Source organism: Rhyacophila brunnea, unplaced genomic scaffold, assembly GCF_057557595.1.
Source record: "Rhyacophila brunnea isolate RB1 unplaced genomic scaffold, BYU_Rbru_1.0 scaffold_2, whole genome shotgun sequence".
NCBI lineage: Eukaryota > Metazoa > Arthropoda > Insecta > Trichoptera > Rhyacophilidae > Rhyacophila > Rhyacophila brunnea.
In genome coordinates, this window is record NW_028232859.1 from 38049569 (window position 1) to 38069687 (window position 20119).

At 34.4% G+C, this 20119-nt stretch overlaps 1 protein-coding gene across 1 annotated transcript in view; it reads right to left on the minus strand.

Annotated features, from left to right (window-relative positions):
- Nucleotides 1–20119, minus strand: part of LOC147072274 (tudor domain-containing protein 7-like) — a 44933-nt gene that overhangs the window by 1853 nt on the left and 22961 nt on the right. The window contains exons 10-18 of the mRNA XM_085947764.1: nt 14270–14446; nt 13648–13914; nt 12458–12712; nt 11558–11763; nt 6428–6587; nt 5458–5666; nt 4768–4987; nt 3876–4021; nt 410–561 (exon numbers count right to left, since the gene is read on the minus strand). Coding sequence (XP_085803890.1) covers nt 410–561; nt 3876–4021; nt 4768–4987; nt 5458–5666; nt 6428–6587; nt 11558–11763; nt 12458–12712; nt 13648–13914; nt 14270–14446 — 1792 coding nt within the window. The remainder of the gene's footprint in view (nt 1–409; nt 562–3875; nt 4022–4767; nt 4988–5457; nt 5667–6427; nt 6588–11557; nt 11764–12457; nt 12713–13647; nt 13915–14269; nt 14447–20119) is intronic.

The following is a 20119-nucleotide window of genomic DNA, read 5'->3' on the forward strand; positions in this document are numbered from 1 at the left end:
AACAAAAAATGTAATATGTACTGAATTCATAGCTAAATGTATAATACTGAACATACATAATTTGAAAACATCCCATGCATATAACTACTAGAAAAAAATCTATTTTCGAAAAAAAAATGACACCTGACAGGACTTGAACCTGTATTCGCACCAGTGTGCTTTTCCGATTATGCTACGGGCATCCTACTTTATCACGATAATTTTAACTAGGAGGTCTTACATGAAATGCTTATCAAATTGTGTTAATAGTGTTTATTCGTTGATTAAAAGAAGCGGTTTATTAAATTAATACTACTCTTCCCTATTCATATATTCAAATCTAATCTCTCAATCATTTGTAATTAAAATTAATTATAAATGCAAAAAGGTTGAAAATTTCACTGATTAGACAAAATTTTAAAATGCATACCGTGAAGTCGAGCTTTTATCGCCAGTGCGGGTAAAGTCTTTGCAGTGGCAGGCAACTGTTTCAGCTTTCCAACTTCAACCATTTGAATGTCACCGAAATCGATGAAATGGATAGAAACCATGGTATGCGAGACTACTCCCAGTGCGCAGCCTCTAAAATGACAATAAAACATTAACTTAATACAAAGTATATTTTGTCCTCGAGAAAGTTACGAGAGATTATAGAATAGACTATTGAAAGTTGTCCGTTCAACTATTGACTACCCGATGATGTGTAACAAAATTGGCAGCTCAACCCGACCTATTATAGATATATTATTAGTGTGCAAGTAAGGTAGAAAACATATTTATATACTAATAGAACTTATAGAACAACAATACAGGCAAATACCGTGCACTTAGGGAGTCATAGCATAGAGACAATAGATAAGTTTGTATATTTGGGTTTATCGGTCAATGTCGACAACAATGTGATTCGACTTCTTCCCGTGCAGAAGAAGTAGGTAGGGCTAATGTGATTATTATAGTTGCTATTGTCGACTATTAAGCCAATTGTATCACTTTCTCTCGTTTGGCGTCCCCCGGCTGTACATTATTTTGTACCAGGACTATCAAATAGGAATTCAAGCCGTTATTTTTTTTCATTTCGGTTTTCGTTCCGGAATATGTATCATTTCGGTTCCGGTTTCATTCTGTTGACATTAAATGCGCGCGAGCGAGATAGCACTTGAATGCAAGTAAATTTTAATTATTAGTCTATGCATTCGAATGACATAATCGTATGTATGAACAATAGGTCATAAATTTTGTATAGTAGCACATTCCCTCGCGATTGTGGTAAGATAACGCACAGGCATGTTATGACCGCTCAAAACATGCTTAATATAAAAAAAAAAACATTGTTATTCATTTTATGTTCACAAGAATATTATAACCTAACAGAAAAACAACTCATAATTTTAAAATGTGTTTAAAATTTTATAATAAATGGGACATTTCGAAAAGCCGAGCTCAGTGTATTTTTAGTGATTCTATTGAAGCCGATATTTCAAATACTAATATGGAGTTGGTTTTAGTTCCAGTTGAGTATGAGACTTATGTCGCATGTATACGCATGCCAAACGCTCTCTCTAATAGGTCCTTATAAATCAAAGTATTTTTTTATACTGGTAGTAAATATACTTAAGTCTTCAAAATCGACCAGTTTTCCCACCTCTAATTAACACAATAAGGATCCAAGTAGAACGAATCAGAGGTTTTCACTTGAGGTAGCCAAAATTTGCGAAAGGAGCTGCTGTTATGATTGTGATTTAGTAGAATTATCAAAACTATAAAGGTAGTGGCAATGTAAAGAACCATCTATGAAAATTGTAATGATGGTAGGCATGACAAGATTGTTGTCACCATGATGTATTTGTTATATTAAAATAAGAAAAAATTTCAATTAGTGGATCAACCACCCGCCTCTACAGCCGTGCAACACAGGTTTGAATTCCACCCCTGAATGAGTTCAATCTAGGGTAAGGATCTAATGAGTCGAGTGAATGGTTAACAACCATTCCTCATAAAAAAAGATTATCATGGTTACCTCTACTGTTTCCGAGTCCATATACTCATATGTTCCACTTTGCAGTAAAAATGGTAATTACTAAGGTTTGAACAAAAACGAACCATAAGTGCGAGTGAGAAAGCATTCGGCATGCTTGTATCTCCGCAATATGCGTTAGAGTAAGATAGAATTTCTACAGTTGAATTAAATATTTTTTGTATACGTCGCCGGTAAATATTGATTTGAATGACTACATTCATTTAAAACTGCGAGCAAGTGTTGCTGAAATTTAATGTTTTGTGTTAAATATAAAGTTAGTGGTAATTATTTTTAGTTAAATTTTAGTTAACTACGTTGTGTTTAAATTTGGTAGCCATACTGAGAAGCAACACGATGGTATTAAGTTTCATAGTTAAGTTAATAATAATAAAATTGAGATTCTACTGTGCGTTATACGCAAGAAACACGGCTTCATTTTGCCGAACAATACCCACTCTCTTTATACGAGGGTGGGTCAATAAGTCCTTAGAAAAGCCGACAGGTGGCGCGACTAGTACTGCAAGCGGTTTGTTTTCATGCAGCGGCACTACCGATTCAGTATGCTGCGAAGTTTCAATCAGATTGGTCGGGTTGTTGTGTGTTTCTCGTACATTTAAAAAAAAAATTTGCTTGTGGAAAATGGAAAAATGGAAAATGGAGAAAATTGAGTTTAGAGTTGTTATTAAACATTTTAATATAAAAGGGTTAACAGCAAAGGAAATAAAAAATGAGTTGGATTTAGTTCACGGCATATCTGCTCCTTCACTTGCAGCTATTTATAACTGGTTAAATGAATTTCAACGTGGTCGTACATCAACAAAGGATGAACCACGCTCAGGACGTCCTGTAGAGGTGACTACACCAGAAATGATCAATAAAATCCACGATATGGTGTTAAGTGACCGAAGATTAAAGTTGAGTGAGATAATTGAGGTTACAGGGATCTCAAAAGGTAGCGTCATTTCTATTTTACATGACAAATTGGGCATGAAAAATATTTCTGCAAGATGGGTGCCGCGTTTGCTCACAGTCGACAATAAACGCAGTAGGGTGGTGGCCTCTAAAGCCCTGTTGTCGCTCATGCAACGCAATCCGGATGAATTTTTTCGTCGCTTTGTGACTGTAGATGAAACATGGATACACCACTATACTCCCGAGACGAAAGAACAGTCAAAGCAGTGGATTGCGAAGGCAAACCATGTCCAAAGAAGACGAAAACCGTAAAATCAGCTGGTAAGGTTATGGCTACTGTATTTTGGGATGCACGTGAAATTATTTTCGTTGACTATTTGGAAAAAGGAAAAACAATAACAGGGGATTATTATGCATCTTTATTGGACCAGCTAAAAAACAAAATTGAAGAAAAACGGCCTCATTTAAACAGGAAAAAAATCCTCTTTCATCAGGACAATGCCCGTGTTCACACATGTTTACGATCAATGGCTAAAATTGAAGAATTGAAGTTCGAATTGGTCGACCACCCACCGTATTCGCCAGATTTAGCCCCCCCAGTGACTTTTTCCTTTTCCCAAACTTAAAAAAATGGCTAAGTGGACAACGTTTTTTTTCAAATGAAGAAGTCATCGATCGGACAAATGCTTATTTTGAGGACCTTCCGAAAACTTATTTTTCTGACGGTTTAAAAAAAATTGAGAAACGTCTAACCAAGTGTATTGAGCTCCAAGGAAATTATGTTGAGAAATAAAAAAAAAATACAAAAATAAAACCTGTTTTAATGCTTTTTTCTAAGGAATTATTGACCCACCCTCGTATTATTACTGTGAGGTAATTACTGTTTTAATTCTGCCGGTATCAGGATGTATCATAAAATCCTTTCATACGAAAGATACATATGGATATAACCAAATAAATAATTTACCTATACCACAAGTTGTCAGCTTCATAGAATGCCGCATAAAAATGTCCAACGACCGGTTTTATTGTCTCAAATGGTAACTTTTCACATGAAGTTTGTAAATCTGACATCATTTGATTTAAATCATTGACTCGATCCAAAGGCTGCACCTATAATGAGAATTACATTGTTTTAATGTTAATGTTTAAAAATCACAATAATTTCTATACGTTATCCACTGATTCCCAACCGGATGGATGGATTAGAATAATTTGGAAGTGTGCAGCAGAATTTCATTCTATTTCCTTCATAAAGCATGTAAATTCTGATTAAAACTACCAAATATCATAAATTAAGAGCCTGATAAAAGATATACATATAAGACAGTAACCTTCAGTGTGGCGCAAAAGTTTTATGATTTTGAAAGTGTGATGTGAAGTGAAAAAGGTTGGGGAAAATATCTCAAAATTACATTGCATTATTTATGTTTTGTTAATTTTTGTGTGGATACTATGAATTCTAACGAGAGAAAAATTGGAATCTAAAATTTTATTTTGGAATTGTTTAGGCCTACAAATGTATCATCAGAACATTGCGCAGTCTTATTAGAATTTTACAGTGCACAATATGTCCGTAAGCCGACACAAATTTCACAGGGGCGATGCAAAACATTCGCAGATGGTGAGAATAATTCTCATTGACGTCTGTGACTCTGTGGGTTTACTCTTCTAAATCAACGACCGTTCTTTGCAATTATTATCCTCACTCAATCCACTCTATCGGCATCCACATACACCTGGAGGTAACATACAATAAACATACATACAAAGTTTTGCTATGTTTCGAGTCTTTACAAAAATTTGCTATAAGTTAATAAAAACAACACACAAGTATTCAAAAACCAATAAAGCCTTACCGTGAAATTCCACGGATTTGCAGCCAGAGAAATTTGGACATTAAAAAAATTTCCCTTTTCCGGCAACTTGAGTTGAGGAATGGTGTTTGTCTTCGGTTGGGGTACTGTGACATTTACTGTGTTTAATTGGCTACTGCTGACCGATTTCGAAAAAATTCGCATTTTCTTTTCTGTCAGTGCCGCCTTGAAATCTGTGAGAGGTTCAACTCTGGTGGATGTCCTACAAAGAGAAATTATCATAAGTCTCATAAATATCAGCAACGCAGTGAAAATCTATAATACTAATGCTAATAAATTGATAGGTTGAGTTTATATTTTTAATTCTACCTATCAATGTGTATTTTCACAATACAACATACCGATTGCTGTAGCAGAATAGAGCAAAAACGCTGTCGAAAGCAGATTTTGCAACAATGACCTTCATTGAAATGTATGTCGAGTTCATTCTACAACCACGTTCAACAGTTTTATATTTATGAAAAACTTAAATGTATGAACACGCCTAGAGGTATGTGAAAGGGTCGGATCGTCCACAATCTGTCTCCAATAGCAAGTGAATGTGTATAATGGATATTAAAACAGAGAATAAAAACAACATTATAGGAGTTTCTAAGATACCATTATAGATTCAGAATCTCTGGTAAATATAATGTATATTTGTATCAATAAAAAACATTAAAGAATACTCACTTGTTTGCCAGTTCTTTTTCCAAATTGATAGCGTTATTGACATTGCATAAAAAATTTTTCGGTTCCGTTCTTACAAAAATCTCGACAACATTGCTGCCGGGCGAGACCATTTTACACAGAACCGGCTCATCTTTGGGAAGAAGATTATTTAATCTTTCCAACTGATCGTTATTTAAATTAGTTACATTATGCAGCTGCACTTGAAGTGACTGAAAGAAATAAGAAATGTTTTCAATTACTCTTCCTGTCTATTAGAGTTCAAATTTTATAATAATTTTTCTACTACAGTGCGTTAACATGCTCTATATAACCTTGAACGCAAGACCGGCCACGTAAAACTATCGCATATACACACTCAACATTAAACTCAGTTTACTACACTAGGTCGTCTTTTGAATGATCTAAAATATTGAACACAGATAGAAATGAAACACCAACACAAATCTATTGACATTAGAGAGATTTAAATGAGAGCTTCATTTAACGTTCAGCATATTGTCAATAGTTCAGGGAAAAAATTCATAGTTAGCCGACTATCGCCATGGTAATACCTTGCGACATAGAAAAGGTTAACGTTACAACCAATAAATGCTGAAATATCGAGGTATTGTACTAATAATTAAATATAGTATCGTAGAAATAATATGTTTTAACAAAAGTGAGTTTACAGTTCTTATTTTGGAAATCTCTTTTTTGAATAACTCCTATGTAATCCTAATGCAAATAAATCATTGGCCCTACAACGAATCTCAGGCGCCTCACGAGTATGTTTCCTAACAGATTTTCTTTATGAGAAATAGTTGCCTATTAGGTCTGTGCTCTGGATCCAAACACACATTGAAAAACCAACATGGAAGTTTTCCAGACACGAGCTTCATACCTACAACCCGCTGCTTCAGAAGTAGATAGTTCGCCACTCGTCCACGGTAAATAATGAGTTTATTAAATATTATTAGGATTAACAACGTACCTGCACAGGAAATTTGTTTAAAGCGTCAGATATCCTTTCTAACAAAAGGACATCCTTCACCGGAACTTTTTCTGTCCTACCGCAGTCGATGTACCTCACCAGCACGCTTTCGTTACCTCGCCGACCATCACTCACTCCACTTCGTAAAACGGCGCGCAACCTACAATGTTTTTCTAATGTAGTAAACAAAAATTGATAACGGGATAAATTGCTGGTAAAAAAATCTATACATATTGCTTTTGTAATGAAATATCACGTTCAAATAAAGATCGACGTGAAAACTATAAATGATGGACCCTAGTAAAAAAAACCTTCTTCTATAGCAAGGGCCGGCACCGTGACCAGAATCCATACCGATTTATGAAATGAGAGGTGAAACGGAGTATTTTAAATAAATTTGTCCTATATCATCATCATCAGCCGGGGTCAATCCACTGCTGGATGAAGGCCTCCCCAAGCTTTCTCCAACTCTCTCGGTCCTGTGTCGTTCGCTGCCACGTATTTCCGCCGAACTTTACCAGTTCGTCAATCCAGCGGCTTTTAGGGCGACCCTGTGGCCGTTTCGTACCCCTTGGGTACCACTGGATGACGGCATTTGTCCAGCGGCCGTCCTTTCGGCGAGCAATGTGTCCCGCCCATCTCCATTTCAGCTGTTTGGCAACGTCTATTACATCGCGTACTCTTGTCTGCTTCCTAACCCATTCGTTCCTCTTACGGTCCTTTCGCGTGATGCCCAACATGCACCTCTCCATGCCTCGCTGTGTGACTCTTAGCCTTTGGACATCTCTCGTGTTGAGGGTCCACGTCTCGCAGCCATACGTGAGCACGGGTAGCACACATTGGTTGAACACCTTACGCTTAAGACATAATGGTAGGTCACTCTTGAAGATAATATTCAGACGTCCGAAAGCACTCCATCCGAGCTTTGTTCTTCGAGCAATTTCATCGTGCATGCTTCCGTCTATGGACACCTGCTGTCCGAGATAGACGTAGCTGCTGACTTGCTCGAGTTGGGTGCCAGAAATACAGATAATCGCAGGGTCCAAAATACAGTTCCTCATCACTTTTGTCTTTGAGACATTTATCTTTAGACCGACCGTTTGACTGACATCCGCGAGTTCTTGCATTCTACTTTGGAGGTCTTTCGGGTCTTGTGAGAGTATAACAATATCATCTGCAAGGCGCAGGTGACTGAGGTGCTCCCCATTAATTGGAACACCTTTTTCCTCCCAATCAAGTTTCCTAAATAAGTCCTCAAGAGTAGCGGTGAATAGTTTAGGTGAAATGGTATCACCTTGCCGGACACCTTTGTTAATGGGGAATTTACACGTCCTATATAGTGTGTCTCAATTATATACGAGGGTGGGTCAATAAGTCCTTAGAAAAGCCGACAGGTGGCGCGACTAGTACTGTAAGCGGTTTGTTTCCATGCAGCGGCACTACCAATTCAGTATGCTGCGAAGTTTCAATCAGATTGGTCGGGTTGTTGTGTGTTTCTCGTACATTTAAAAAAAAAATTTGCTTGTTTACAAAAATGGAGAAAATTGAGTTTAGAGCTGTTATTAAACATTTTAATATAAAAGGGTTAACAGCAAAGGAAATAAAAAATGAGTTGGATTTAGTTCACGGCACATCTGCTCCTTCACTTGCAACTATTTATAACTGGTTAAATGAATTTAAACGTGGTCGTACATCAACAAAGGATGAACCACGCTCAGGACGTCCTGTAGAGGTGACTACACCAGAAATGATCAATAAAATCCACGATATGGTGTTAAGTGACCGAAGATTAAAGTTGAGTGAGATAATTGAGGATACAGGGATCTCAAAAGGTAGCGTCATTTCTATTTTACATGATAAATTGGGCATGAAAAAAATTTCTGCAAGATGGGTGCCGCGTTTGCTCACAGTCGACAATAAACGCAATAGGGTGGTGGCCTCTAAAGCCCTGTTGTCGCTCATGCAACGCAATCCGGATGAATTTTTTCGTCGCTTTGTGACTGTAGATGAAACATGGATACACCACTATACTCCCGAGACGAAAGAACAGTCAAAGCAGTGGATTGCGAAAGGCGAACCATGTCCAAAGAAGGCGAAAACCGTAAAATCAGCTGGTAAGGTTATGGCTACTGTATTTTGGGATGCACGTGGAATTATTTTCGTTGACTATTTGGAAAAAGGAAAAACAATAACAGGGGATTATTATGCATCTTTATTGGACCAGCTGAAAAACAAAATTGAAGAAAAACGGCCTCATTTAAACAGGAAAAAAATCCTCTTTCATCAGGACAATGCCCGTGTTCACACATGTTTACGATCAATGGCTAAAATTGAAGAATTGAAGTTCGAATTGGTCGACCACCCACCGTATTCGCCAGATTTAGCCCCCAGTGACTTTTTCCTTTTCCCAAACTTAAAAAAATGGCTAAGTGGACAACGTTTTTTTTCAAATGAAGAAGTCATCGATCGGACAAATGCTTATTTTGAGGACCTTCCGAAAACTTATTTTTCTGACGGTTTAAAAAAAATTGAGAAACGTCTAACCAAGTGTATTGAGCTCCAAGGAGATTATGTTGAGAAATAAAAAAAAATACAAAAATAAAAACTGTTTTAATGCTTTTTTCTAAGGAATTATTGACCCACCCTCGTAGATCAGTCCTTTTCTAACGCATGTTACAGTATTGCATAAGTCAATGAAGAAATAAGACAGGGATATGTATCAATGAAGCAATTTGCAAGTCGAGTGTCGACACATGACTCATAACAGATAAGACAGAAGATAAGGGGTAATAACAAAAAATAATCGAGTCACAAAATTCATTTGTGTCCTTGATTTTCAATATAATTATATTAAACTGCAAAGTTCAATTAAATTTGTCTTAACAAAAATTTAAGTCAACAGCACTGGACCCGAGAGTATAAGTGTGGAAAATGTAGCGAAAATGTAGCTAAATCTTATTTAAAACATATTCGCAAGTATTTGATATTCAATATAATAAGTAAGTACTTGTTGTACCTACCATAAAACTTATGTAGTTGCACTAAAAGCCGGCTGACACGAACATATTCAACTCGAAATTTGACATAAATAAAAATATTTGTCAAAATAATTGCTTATTTTAATTATCATATAAAACAGTAGTTGACTTGTTTACGAAATTTTCAATATAAAAAAGAACATAGGTAAGTAACAATGCCGCTAATACTTTTCGTTTTTACACTGCGTGCTCTTGACTTTGGTTAGGTACTAATAAAAATATTAAAATTTTACAATATGGTAATCTACGGCAACCAAAAAAGCTGTAGCTCATCGAACATTAAATTTAATGAAACAACAAGCTCAAATAGTTACGCTAACCTAGAAATTGCCCACAGAATTTTCAGTAAAAAAATCATTCTGCTAGGTCTTGCCGTTTGCAAGTGTTTAGTGGAGAGGGAAACACTGAAAATGTCAGTATTAGATGATTAGTGAGCGATCGAAACACAAACTTCTTTTAGATTCAATTAAATTTGTCATTATTCACATTTATAACATCACATTAATATGATTGTACGAGGAGAGTTCCATAAGTTCGCGAAATGGGACAGAAAAAAAGAATATATATGTTTTATATTTTTATTTTCCAATATAATCTCCTCGGACATGAATCCACTTCTTAGATCTATTGATTAATTTTTTTAAACCTTTATAAAAATGATTTTCCGATTTGCCTTCAAAATGCTCGTTTACGGCTACCTGTAGGGACTCATCATCAAAATGTTTTCCACTTAAGTCTTTCTTCTAATTTGAAAACAGGTAATAATCACTAGGTGCCAGATCAGGTCTCTAAGGTGAATGACGCAATTCCTGGAAGCCGCATTTTTTCATAGCAGCCATTTCAACTTGAGCCTTATGAACAGGTGCGTTATAACGAAGTAATAATACGCCTTTTGTTTTTTTACCCCTCTTTTTTACTTTAATAGATTCTTTAAAGCTAAACAGCTTTAAAAACAGCTTAGAACATTCCACACGGTAACTTTTTTGATGTGGCAAAAGCATTCGCGGCACCCTACTTCCGCTTACCATTGACATCCCAAGATTTTCGTGTATGATTCTGAAAATTGTTGTTTTGGATAGATTGAACCTTTCTGCAACTTTGATTAGTTTTAACTGACTGTTTTCCAAAAGGGCATCTTCGATTTTAATACATTTCATGTGTAGTGACATCATTTGGCCTTTCACAACGATCATCTTATAATGACTCTCCACCTTGTTTAAATAAATGTGACCATTTATAAATCATGGTTTTACCACAACAAAGAGTGCCATAAACCAATTTCTTTTCATTTTGGATGGTTTCCACCCTTTTCCCTGTTTTGTGAGGAATTTAATTACTGCACGGAGCTCAATATTTGACATTTTTTAAATTTTCATTGACTTTCGTTTGCTCTTTTGAATATTGGAAGCGATTTAATAAAATAACTTGAAATTGCACAAGTATACCTAAAAAGGATTACCTAACAATAAAAAAATAATTTAACCCCAATACTTGCTACTTTCATCATCATTCCGCGAACTTATGAAACTCCCCTCGTAATTACTTGTTCCATGTGATTCCTTTATAATGTTTTATTTCTGAGGAACTTATTTTTAATTAATTATTATAAGATAGGTATACTATAATAATTATTAAAAGTATACAAAATACCATAATTACGCATCATAAAATAGTTACCAATGAAATATGTATTTGTTAGCTACATAGTACCTTTTTTTTGCATATGGTTGCCATGAGTAAATTATTTTCGTTTTATAAGTAACTCATAATATAAAGTAGGTAATGAATAACAATAACTGTTGTTATTCCTTACTTTTTTTTTTTCAATATTTTGAGGTAAATTAGTGTCAACCACAAATTATCAAAAAATGGCAAGTGAAAGGACAGATAATGTGCCTGTATATATACATATATGTATATACTAACCATATAAGTATTTTATGCAGATAATTTAGGTGTGTTTTAATTTATTCCTGAACAAAGTTTGGAACCAAGTTTTTCTCAAAACTAAAAATATGAAGGTTAACACTGTTCTATCTCTAGCATGTTAGATTATATTATAAAAATCATATCATGATGTAAATTGACGTACCATTCTCCTGTTTTGGATTTAACGAGGTAATAAACGCCAGGCATGGGAGAGAGCGGACCGAACGAGGCGTGCAATGTTACTTTAGGGAAGGATCCCGATGCAAACTGCTGCAGCATGTGTTGTAGTAGTCGCCAGCTTTCATTGTGAATCTGAATGCATAGTTGCCCACGGGAATTGATATCACTCACATAAACTTCACTAACGTCCTGAAAAAATAAATTCACTTAAAGGATTTCTTTTGATTTACCATGCCCATCCATTATACCTATGTTGCCTCGCGATTCAAAATTTGTTACAATTTGATTGTGTAGATTCAAAAATAAGATTAAGATATGAGAGATAAGTAAATAATAATGGAATAAGTGCTAATGAAAGTATAACTAAATATTTTCAAGTGTTTTTGTTATTTCTAATAATTATGACAAAACATTTCAAGAAATTGTAGTTTGATTTAGATACAGTAAAACCTCGTTAGTAAGAACACTGATAAATCGAAATTCGCCATAATTCAAAATTTTCACGAAAAAAAAGTCCCTTGAACATTATTTTCATATAAAATTATACCTATAATTCGAATTTCGTAATTCAAAATTATTTCAGTGTCCTGGGATATAAAAATATTCAATAAATCGTAATAATGTACACTACTTCATGAGCCAGCCTTGCTTATTTTATGAAGGTAATAAAAATAATCCTGATATTTTATGACCCAATTTGGTAGGCACATCTATGATCGGAAACAAATTAATGAAAATCAAAAAAATAAAATTATATTTTTCCCCCATACATTTCATAATACGTAATTCGAATTTTTTTTCGATTTTCGGTCCCATGGAATTCGTATTAACGTGGTTTTACTGTAATAAGTAAAGCAGTGAAAGTAACATAGTATTTTCTCACAATTGATAGCTGCGGAACGCAAGCCTCTTGGGTGATCCTACGGAGGAGCTCTTTGTTAACATTGAGGTCCACATCCGTGGTCGTGTCATACAGGACAATGGTGATGGTGGGGTCGTCACCCAGCTCCATTTCTTCCGGACCTTGGAGTATTTCAGCAACCAACACTTTTCTAACAATCATATCTGAGAGCTGATTTCTTCTAGCCACGCTGGATGTGGAATATTCTTCCAGACCGCCTAGACGGCAAAGAATTGCCTAAAAATACATAACCAAGGTTACTTACTAATTGATGAAAAGTGAGACCACTGGCAGCACGTGGTTTCCATAATTCTTTAGATTGGGAGTGCACTTACACACGTGCCGCAAAAATCCTTTATGAAATTTAATGATAGAGACTTTCACGGTTGTTTGTTATCATGTTTTTAGATTTTTGGGATTTCACCGCATGTACCTACTTCTTCCTTCTTTCCTTGAGCAAAAAACCAGAAAACCCAAAAATCTATAAATACCAATATGAAATGTTTTTTGAATATGATTTTCTACTGATTTAATAAAAACTATAAATAATTTTATAAATTAAACCCAAAAAAATATAACTAATCACTTACTAATAGGTCAGTAACGCACCTGAGTATGTAGGTATATATTTTTCATTCTCTACGTTAACCATAAAACAATATCACAGTTGTTCCAATAGAAATTATTGATAAATCTAAAACATAAATTTTGACATTCCGTCAGCACGCAATCTTTTACACTACAATAACTGACAGGATGTACCACTCGAAATAAAACAAATTAGAAGCAATGAATAGCACTACCGACAGCATTTCATATTTTATGGCATGAATGAATGAGTAACATCACTGGATTATTGTTTTAATATATTCTAATATAATGTATCTCTCACCATGTAAAATAAATAAATATGAAAGATCTTCCAGCATTGAAATATAAAATAATGAACTTTGTTTTTTGTATCCTGAACTGTATTGTATTTTGAATCCTAAGGCGATGATGAACCATTGAAACGTTTACTAAATCTATCAACTCATATGACGAAAATAATCAATAGTCTTAATTTACTGTAGAATATGAAATAATAAATCCAAATATTCGTTAACAACGCAAACACCTCTGTAGGAACTTATGGCCAATTGTGTAATGCCAAAGAAAGTGGATGTACTGACCTGAGGAGGCAGGCTGGCAAACTGCTGAGGAAGGTGGAATAGAGAGGTGAGAGGGTGAGTCTCCTCATCCCCGTTGTCGGCCAAGAAGCACAGAGCCGTAGATCCGGCCGAGTTGGTGGGACTGCTCACTTGTAGCACTCGCACCCGCAACCACTCTTTCTGGCAGTTGAGGGCGTACCATCCGCCTTCCACTACTTCTGACACTGGGTCGCAATTCGCCGTCAAAAAGTAAGTCTCCATTTCGTTGATCATCTCTTCAAATACATCCTGTATCAAATTTAGGAAAGACACCATATTTTTAATGACACAAAGTCAACTCTCAGTCACAAAGAGCCTGAAAATGCCAAAAGGCAAAACATGAGCCGATATATTTTTTTATGAAAGACAAAGCTCTTATAATTGTCATCGAGTACCCTCAATCGATTAATTTACATACAATATCTTCAATTAAGTAATGACTCATTAAAAAAACCACATTTCAGTTAAATGCCTATGTTACATTAGGCAAGTAGAATTCTATCTATGATTTGCAATTTTTATAATCGATAGATTCATAATGATTTTAAAATACGGTCAGACTTATAACTGTTAATAAGGATCTAATAATATTAAATAAACATACACTATAGTTTTCTCCAATTATTCTTAGCCACACTTCAACAGTGGACAGAGCTCCCATCACATAGACGCTCCACAGAGATTCTTCAGGGTACTGGAGGGTCGGAGGAGCATACAGACACTTTTGGGAATGAGGGACTGTTTCAAGGCGGTTGTCGGAAATGTATGATGGCTCCAATTTCTGAAAATTTACCACATTTAATCACATAATTCTTGGACTAGGAAAATAGTCCTAAAAAAAATATTTGTAACTAGCTGAAGTACCCAGCTGCACACGAGGTGGCTTCGTTAATCGATATACATTTATCCTTAACAAAACAATAATAATTACATTCTTCTAATATCAATCCTTCATATTAAAATATCTTTACACAGTAGAACCTCGATAATTCGAATTTCTCGTCAATTTTAACCCCCAACAATCATTTTTCATACAAAAAGATCGTTATAAATCGAAATATTCGTTATTTCGTAATTCGAAATGGAATTTGGTCCCAAAGGCTATTTTTATCCATATAAATCGAAATAAGTAATAGTAAAATACTTATTTTCTTGGAAAGTAATAAATTTAATGACTGCAATTAAGTAGGCAAACACCTGCAAATTTACTGATGGGAGGCAAAACCCAAAGTTTAAGTTGTGGAAATACCCAAAAACTACAGTGAATGTCAATCAAGGTTCATGTACTTGTCATTCATGTAAATCCAGAATCAATTATTTTATTAATGTGAAAAACATGTTGTTTTACAAGGTAATCTTAGCACATAGCCATTATCCTTTTCCACTCGAAAAATTTTTTATAGGTACATACCACCCACTCGAGACTTTTTTCCGTAAATAGCATAATTTCAATATAAAACATTTAATTGGTGAAAAAAATGTAAAATTTTTTTTTTTTTTTTTATTTCTATAAAATAGATTTATAATGAATATACTGTACTTATTTTTAGTTTATTTATAATTCTTCATTGTGTGGTATTTCACAAAGCAATCTCCAATATGTAATCCTGGCTTATCACAGAATCGTAATGAAATAGCGGTATTTAGAGAAGTGGCTATAAAGTGTAAATCGTCCATACATATAGTTATGACTGTAAATATGATCCAAATGATTTGCCTTCCAATACACTTGTAATATAAGCAGCCGTCTCGTAAATTTTCTAAATTAGTTTCGGGCTCATAACAACTCATTCCCAGTGCGGTACACATTATCAAAAGATTTCTCAAAAAATAATAAATCGATACGTAATAATTTTCATTTGACTCATTAGAGTATTTCACATTATATTTGTAAGGTTCTGAATCGGCATAATATAATAGTAAGTATTGTCATCAAAAACAGTCTATTCAAATATAAAACTGTAAACTATACGAGACGCCCCTGCTCAAGCGAGAACCAATAAAAAAAATAAACACTTCAAAATCATGCGTGACAAACAACTTCAGTTCACTCTAGTCTGGGAACGTTCAATAAATAAAATTTATGTGACAAAAAAACATTGCTTGCAAGCAAGCGACCTACGAATAAAAAAAGAGAAGATTCCGATAAAAATACTATGTAGAAATTACGCACGCAGTATTCTTTTGCCGACTTCTTTCTCAGATAAATGTAATAACCTATTATTATTCATTCTAACTTGATTGAAATCGCATTATAAAAATTGCTGAAAATATTACAAAAAATGACTTTATTGGCGTGCCGCCGCTACGGCGGCACTCGAGTAATACGGGAAACTTCTAATGCCGCCGATATGGCGGCACTCGAGTGTTAAGGGTTAAGGTGACGCATCAGTGAAACGCCAAATAATGTTCAACTGTACGCGCGACGAAAATTTGTACTTGCTTCGCATTCATTTACAGAACGTGGAGTCGGACGCACGTCACTTTGCTGCGTGATGGCGACGGGCCAATTAATTCTAAAATCGTGTCAAGATGACTAAAAACTTTACCCATTTACTTTAAAAAGCAAACATGTCAATTAATATATTATTATTGATACTAATAGAATAATAAACAGAACATAAAATGGACGTATGTTGGATTTATATGAGAAAAAATATTTCGTTTGACAGGCGTCATTTTCACCCGCGACCCGCAATCCGCACATCGCCTAGCAACGATCTTTTTAGACCGTGCCTCAACTAATGCATGGCCTTAAATGGTTTTCAGTGTAAAAAAAACATTTATTCACAAAATTTCGTAATTTTTAAGTAACTAACTTGTGACATTTTTTTATAACTGACAGAATTACGTTTTTAGTATGTATTTTAATAAGCAATGAGTTTTTTTTCTTTTAAAATTTAAGTTGATAACAACTGAATGTTTAGATCAAACTGGCAATAATGAATACACAGTGGACCCTTTGTTTGACAGGACTAATTCACTAATTGACTTAATGAGTTCACTTGACATTTTTATTATTGTTTATAGAATATTAAAGAATTTTATTTTAAATACAATACACACCTACTGTACGACAACATTATTTAGGCGACAACAGGAAGTCGCCCTTGTCGCGCATAGAATATTTCTCAGTGTTGTCATTTTTTGAGAAAACAAATCCCGCGAAATTAGGTTTTTAATTTATATCAATCAGTAAGTTCTCAGTAAGTAATTAATTTAGGAGTCCAATTATTGTTCGATAAGTATCAATAGAAAAATTATTTTAAATAATTTCACCTCTTAATTATTACTATTATATTAGGATAATTAATATAGAGTAATTATTGAATTTGGAAGGAAATATATTATTGAACCCACATCAACTGATAATATTGCTGCAGGTATTTATTAATTAAATAATTAGAACACAAATTATGACTAAATAAGTAGAAGTGAAAGATATAACATATTCAATATTATTTTGATGACCCAATCACATTTTTTTATAATTTACAAATGATGTCTTTTATATCGTAATTTAGTAAAATTGTTGTCGAAACACATACCTACTGTGAAAATAATTTTCTATAAATTAAATTATATCCACCTAACATTATAAATTTTAAAACAATATGTACCTACTTATCGGTTTAAAAATACAAGGACAATTAACAATTAACCGTAAATACAAATAAGATTAAAATAATTGATAAGGTTACAAGGTCATCAACACATCTTTTAAAAGTACATTTCCAAGGACACGACATTAAAAATTGATTAAGCCAATCATCAAGTGAGGTATTCTACACCAGACATATTGGTTTCATCATCACTCGATACTAATTCACTTTCACTACTGCTGTCAAAATCGACACTAAAAACTAAACTTTGGTCACTCATAGTCTCACAACATCTATCTTTTACCATATAATCCTCTTCCAAATGTATTGTGTGTTCACATTGTTTTTTCCAATCGTCCGGTGTTATCGTTCCAAAAGCATTTTCTGTTAGCATCTGCGTGTCAGCTGTTCGGCAATCAACATTATTACTTGCAATTCTTCTTTTCACAAGTGACCAGATAAATTCTATTGGGTTAAGATCACAGGGGTATGGTGGTAGACGGACTACTGTTGAGCCTTTTTTTTTAATCAGCTCGTCGAATAAATACTTTGGTGGTGGTTTATTTCTATCAATTATTTCTTTTAATTTAGTTTTAACCATATTTTCTTCGAATATAATATTATTGTCTTTCAGCCATTCTTGCATAACGCTTTTTTTATTGGCCATAGTTGGCGGTTTATTTATTTTAATGCTATGGTAAGGGGCAATATTCATAACTATTATAGAATTTGTGGGAATGTTCTCCACGCAACTATGCCGTGTCTCTCTATGATAACATTTCTTTTAGAAAGGCTTTTTTTAAATTAAAACCCTAGCTTATGCAACCATCGCCGTAAAAATTCTTTGCTTCCTTGAAAATCCATGCACTCTCCTAAGGAAACCAGTAAGTTTTGCAGCGTCGGAACTTGTTTGTGGACAGTATAAAACTCCTGCACTTTTTGACATATGGTACATAAGTCCATACTGTCCAATGCAATCTTATTTTTTCCAGGCGTTACGATTTTTGAAGAGGAGGCACTCGCTGTAGTCATTTCTTTCATGATTCTAGAAACTGTCCTTGGGATATTCTTGTAAATTAATGATACACTACGTATAAATATCTAGATAATTTTAAGCATTTTTGTAAATTTTACATCTCCGTAATAATTGATTTAATGCCAATAATGTTTATTCTTGAAAATATTCTTCTTTCCGGTGTAAAATATTCTTACACTGCCAGTGTACTTAAATGATCATTTATACTTTATTATTATACGTCAAAAATATTAATAAAATCGATTACAATACACACAACTATATAATATACAAACATAATTCCCAGTTTTTGGGGAAATATTTCTAGTATTACAACACTGAATTTTGACATACCTGACAACGACAGCAACCCGTGATATGGTATTGTATAGACCCGCCTTTTAAATGCGACTCTTTTTCTTCTTCACAATAAATCAAAAGTTTACTAATAATAATTCGAACTTGACTTTGTATTGTTTTAGACATCTTTTGAATATAAAAAGCTTCAAATTACGTAAATTGATAGATGCATCCAATACGACTGTCAAAAATGTAATGAATAATTTGGGGGCGTTCCTTTTTTGAAACCGGAAGTTCGATTAGCTGATTATAGTTCACAGTTTTGCCACGTAGCCAAGATGAAGTTGCCGGACAATACATAGCTACCCGTTTTTTTTTGTGAATTTGTATGAATCTAGATTAGATTTTCGTAAGGAAGAACATTCTTATTTAAGAATTTTTATTCTTGGTAGGTATGGATGTCTGATTACTCAGTAATTAGTGCTTAATTACAAAGTGTAAAAAACACATATTTGAACCTAGTTTACCATTGAATTACTTTTTTCACTGGTAAATACCACGTAACACTATTTTTCAATACTACATCGTCTCCATACAAATTGACAAAAAAAAATTTTTTTTTTTCGGAAAATTCGATTTATAGCGATTTTCGCTAATTTGAAATCAAATTTTCAGGGTCCCTTGGATTTCGAATTACCGAGGTTATACTGTATATGCATACAACATGTAAAAATGAAAGTAATTCTGACAGCTACCAAGTCAAACAAAAAAAATAATAATCAAATCCAATATACGAGGGTGGGTCAATAAGTCCTTAGAAAAGCCGACAGGTGGCGCGACTAGTACTGTAAGCGGTTTGTTTTCATGCAGCGGCACTACCGATTCAGTATGCTGCGAAGTTTCAATCAGATTGGTCGGGTTGTTGTGTGTTTCTCGTACATTTAAAAAAAAAATTGCTTGTTTACAAAAATGGAGAAAATTGAGTTTAGAGCTGTTATTAAACATTTTAATATAAAAGGGTTAACAGCAAAGGAAATAAAAAATGAGTTGGATTTAGTTCACGGCACATCTGCTCCTTCACTTGCAACTATTTATAACTGGTTAAATGAATTTAAACGTGGTCGTACATCAACAAAGGATGAACCACGCTCAGGACGTCCTGTAGAGGTGACTACACCAGAAATGATCAATAAAATCCACGATATGGTGTTAAGTGACCGAAGATTAAAGTTGAGTGAGATAATTGAGGTTACAGGGATCTCAAAAGGTAGCGTCATTTCTATTTTACATGACAAATTGGGCATGAAAAAAATTTCTGCAAGATGGGTGCCGCGTTTGCTCACAGTCGACAATAAACGCAATAGGGTGGTGGCCTCTAAAGCCCTGTTGTCGCTCATGCAACGCAATCCGGATGAATTTTTTCGTCGCTTTGTGACTGTAGATGAAACATGGATACACCACTATACTCCTGAGACGAAAGAACAGTCAAAGCAGTGGATTGCGAAAGGCGAACCATGTCCAAAGAAGGCGAAAACCG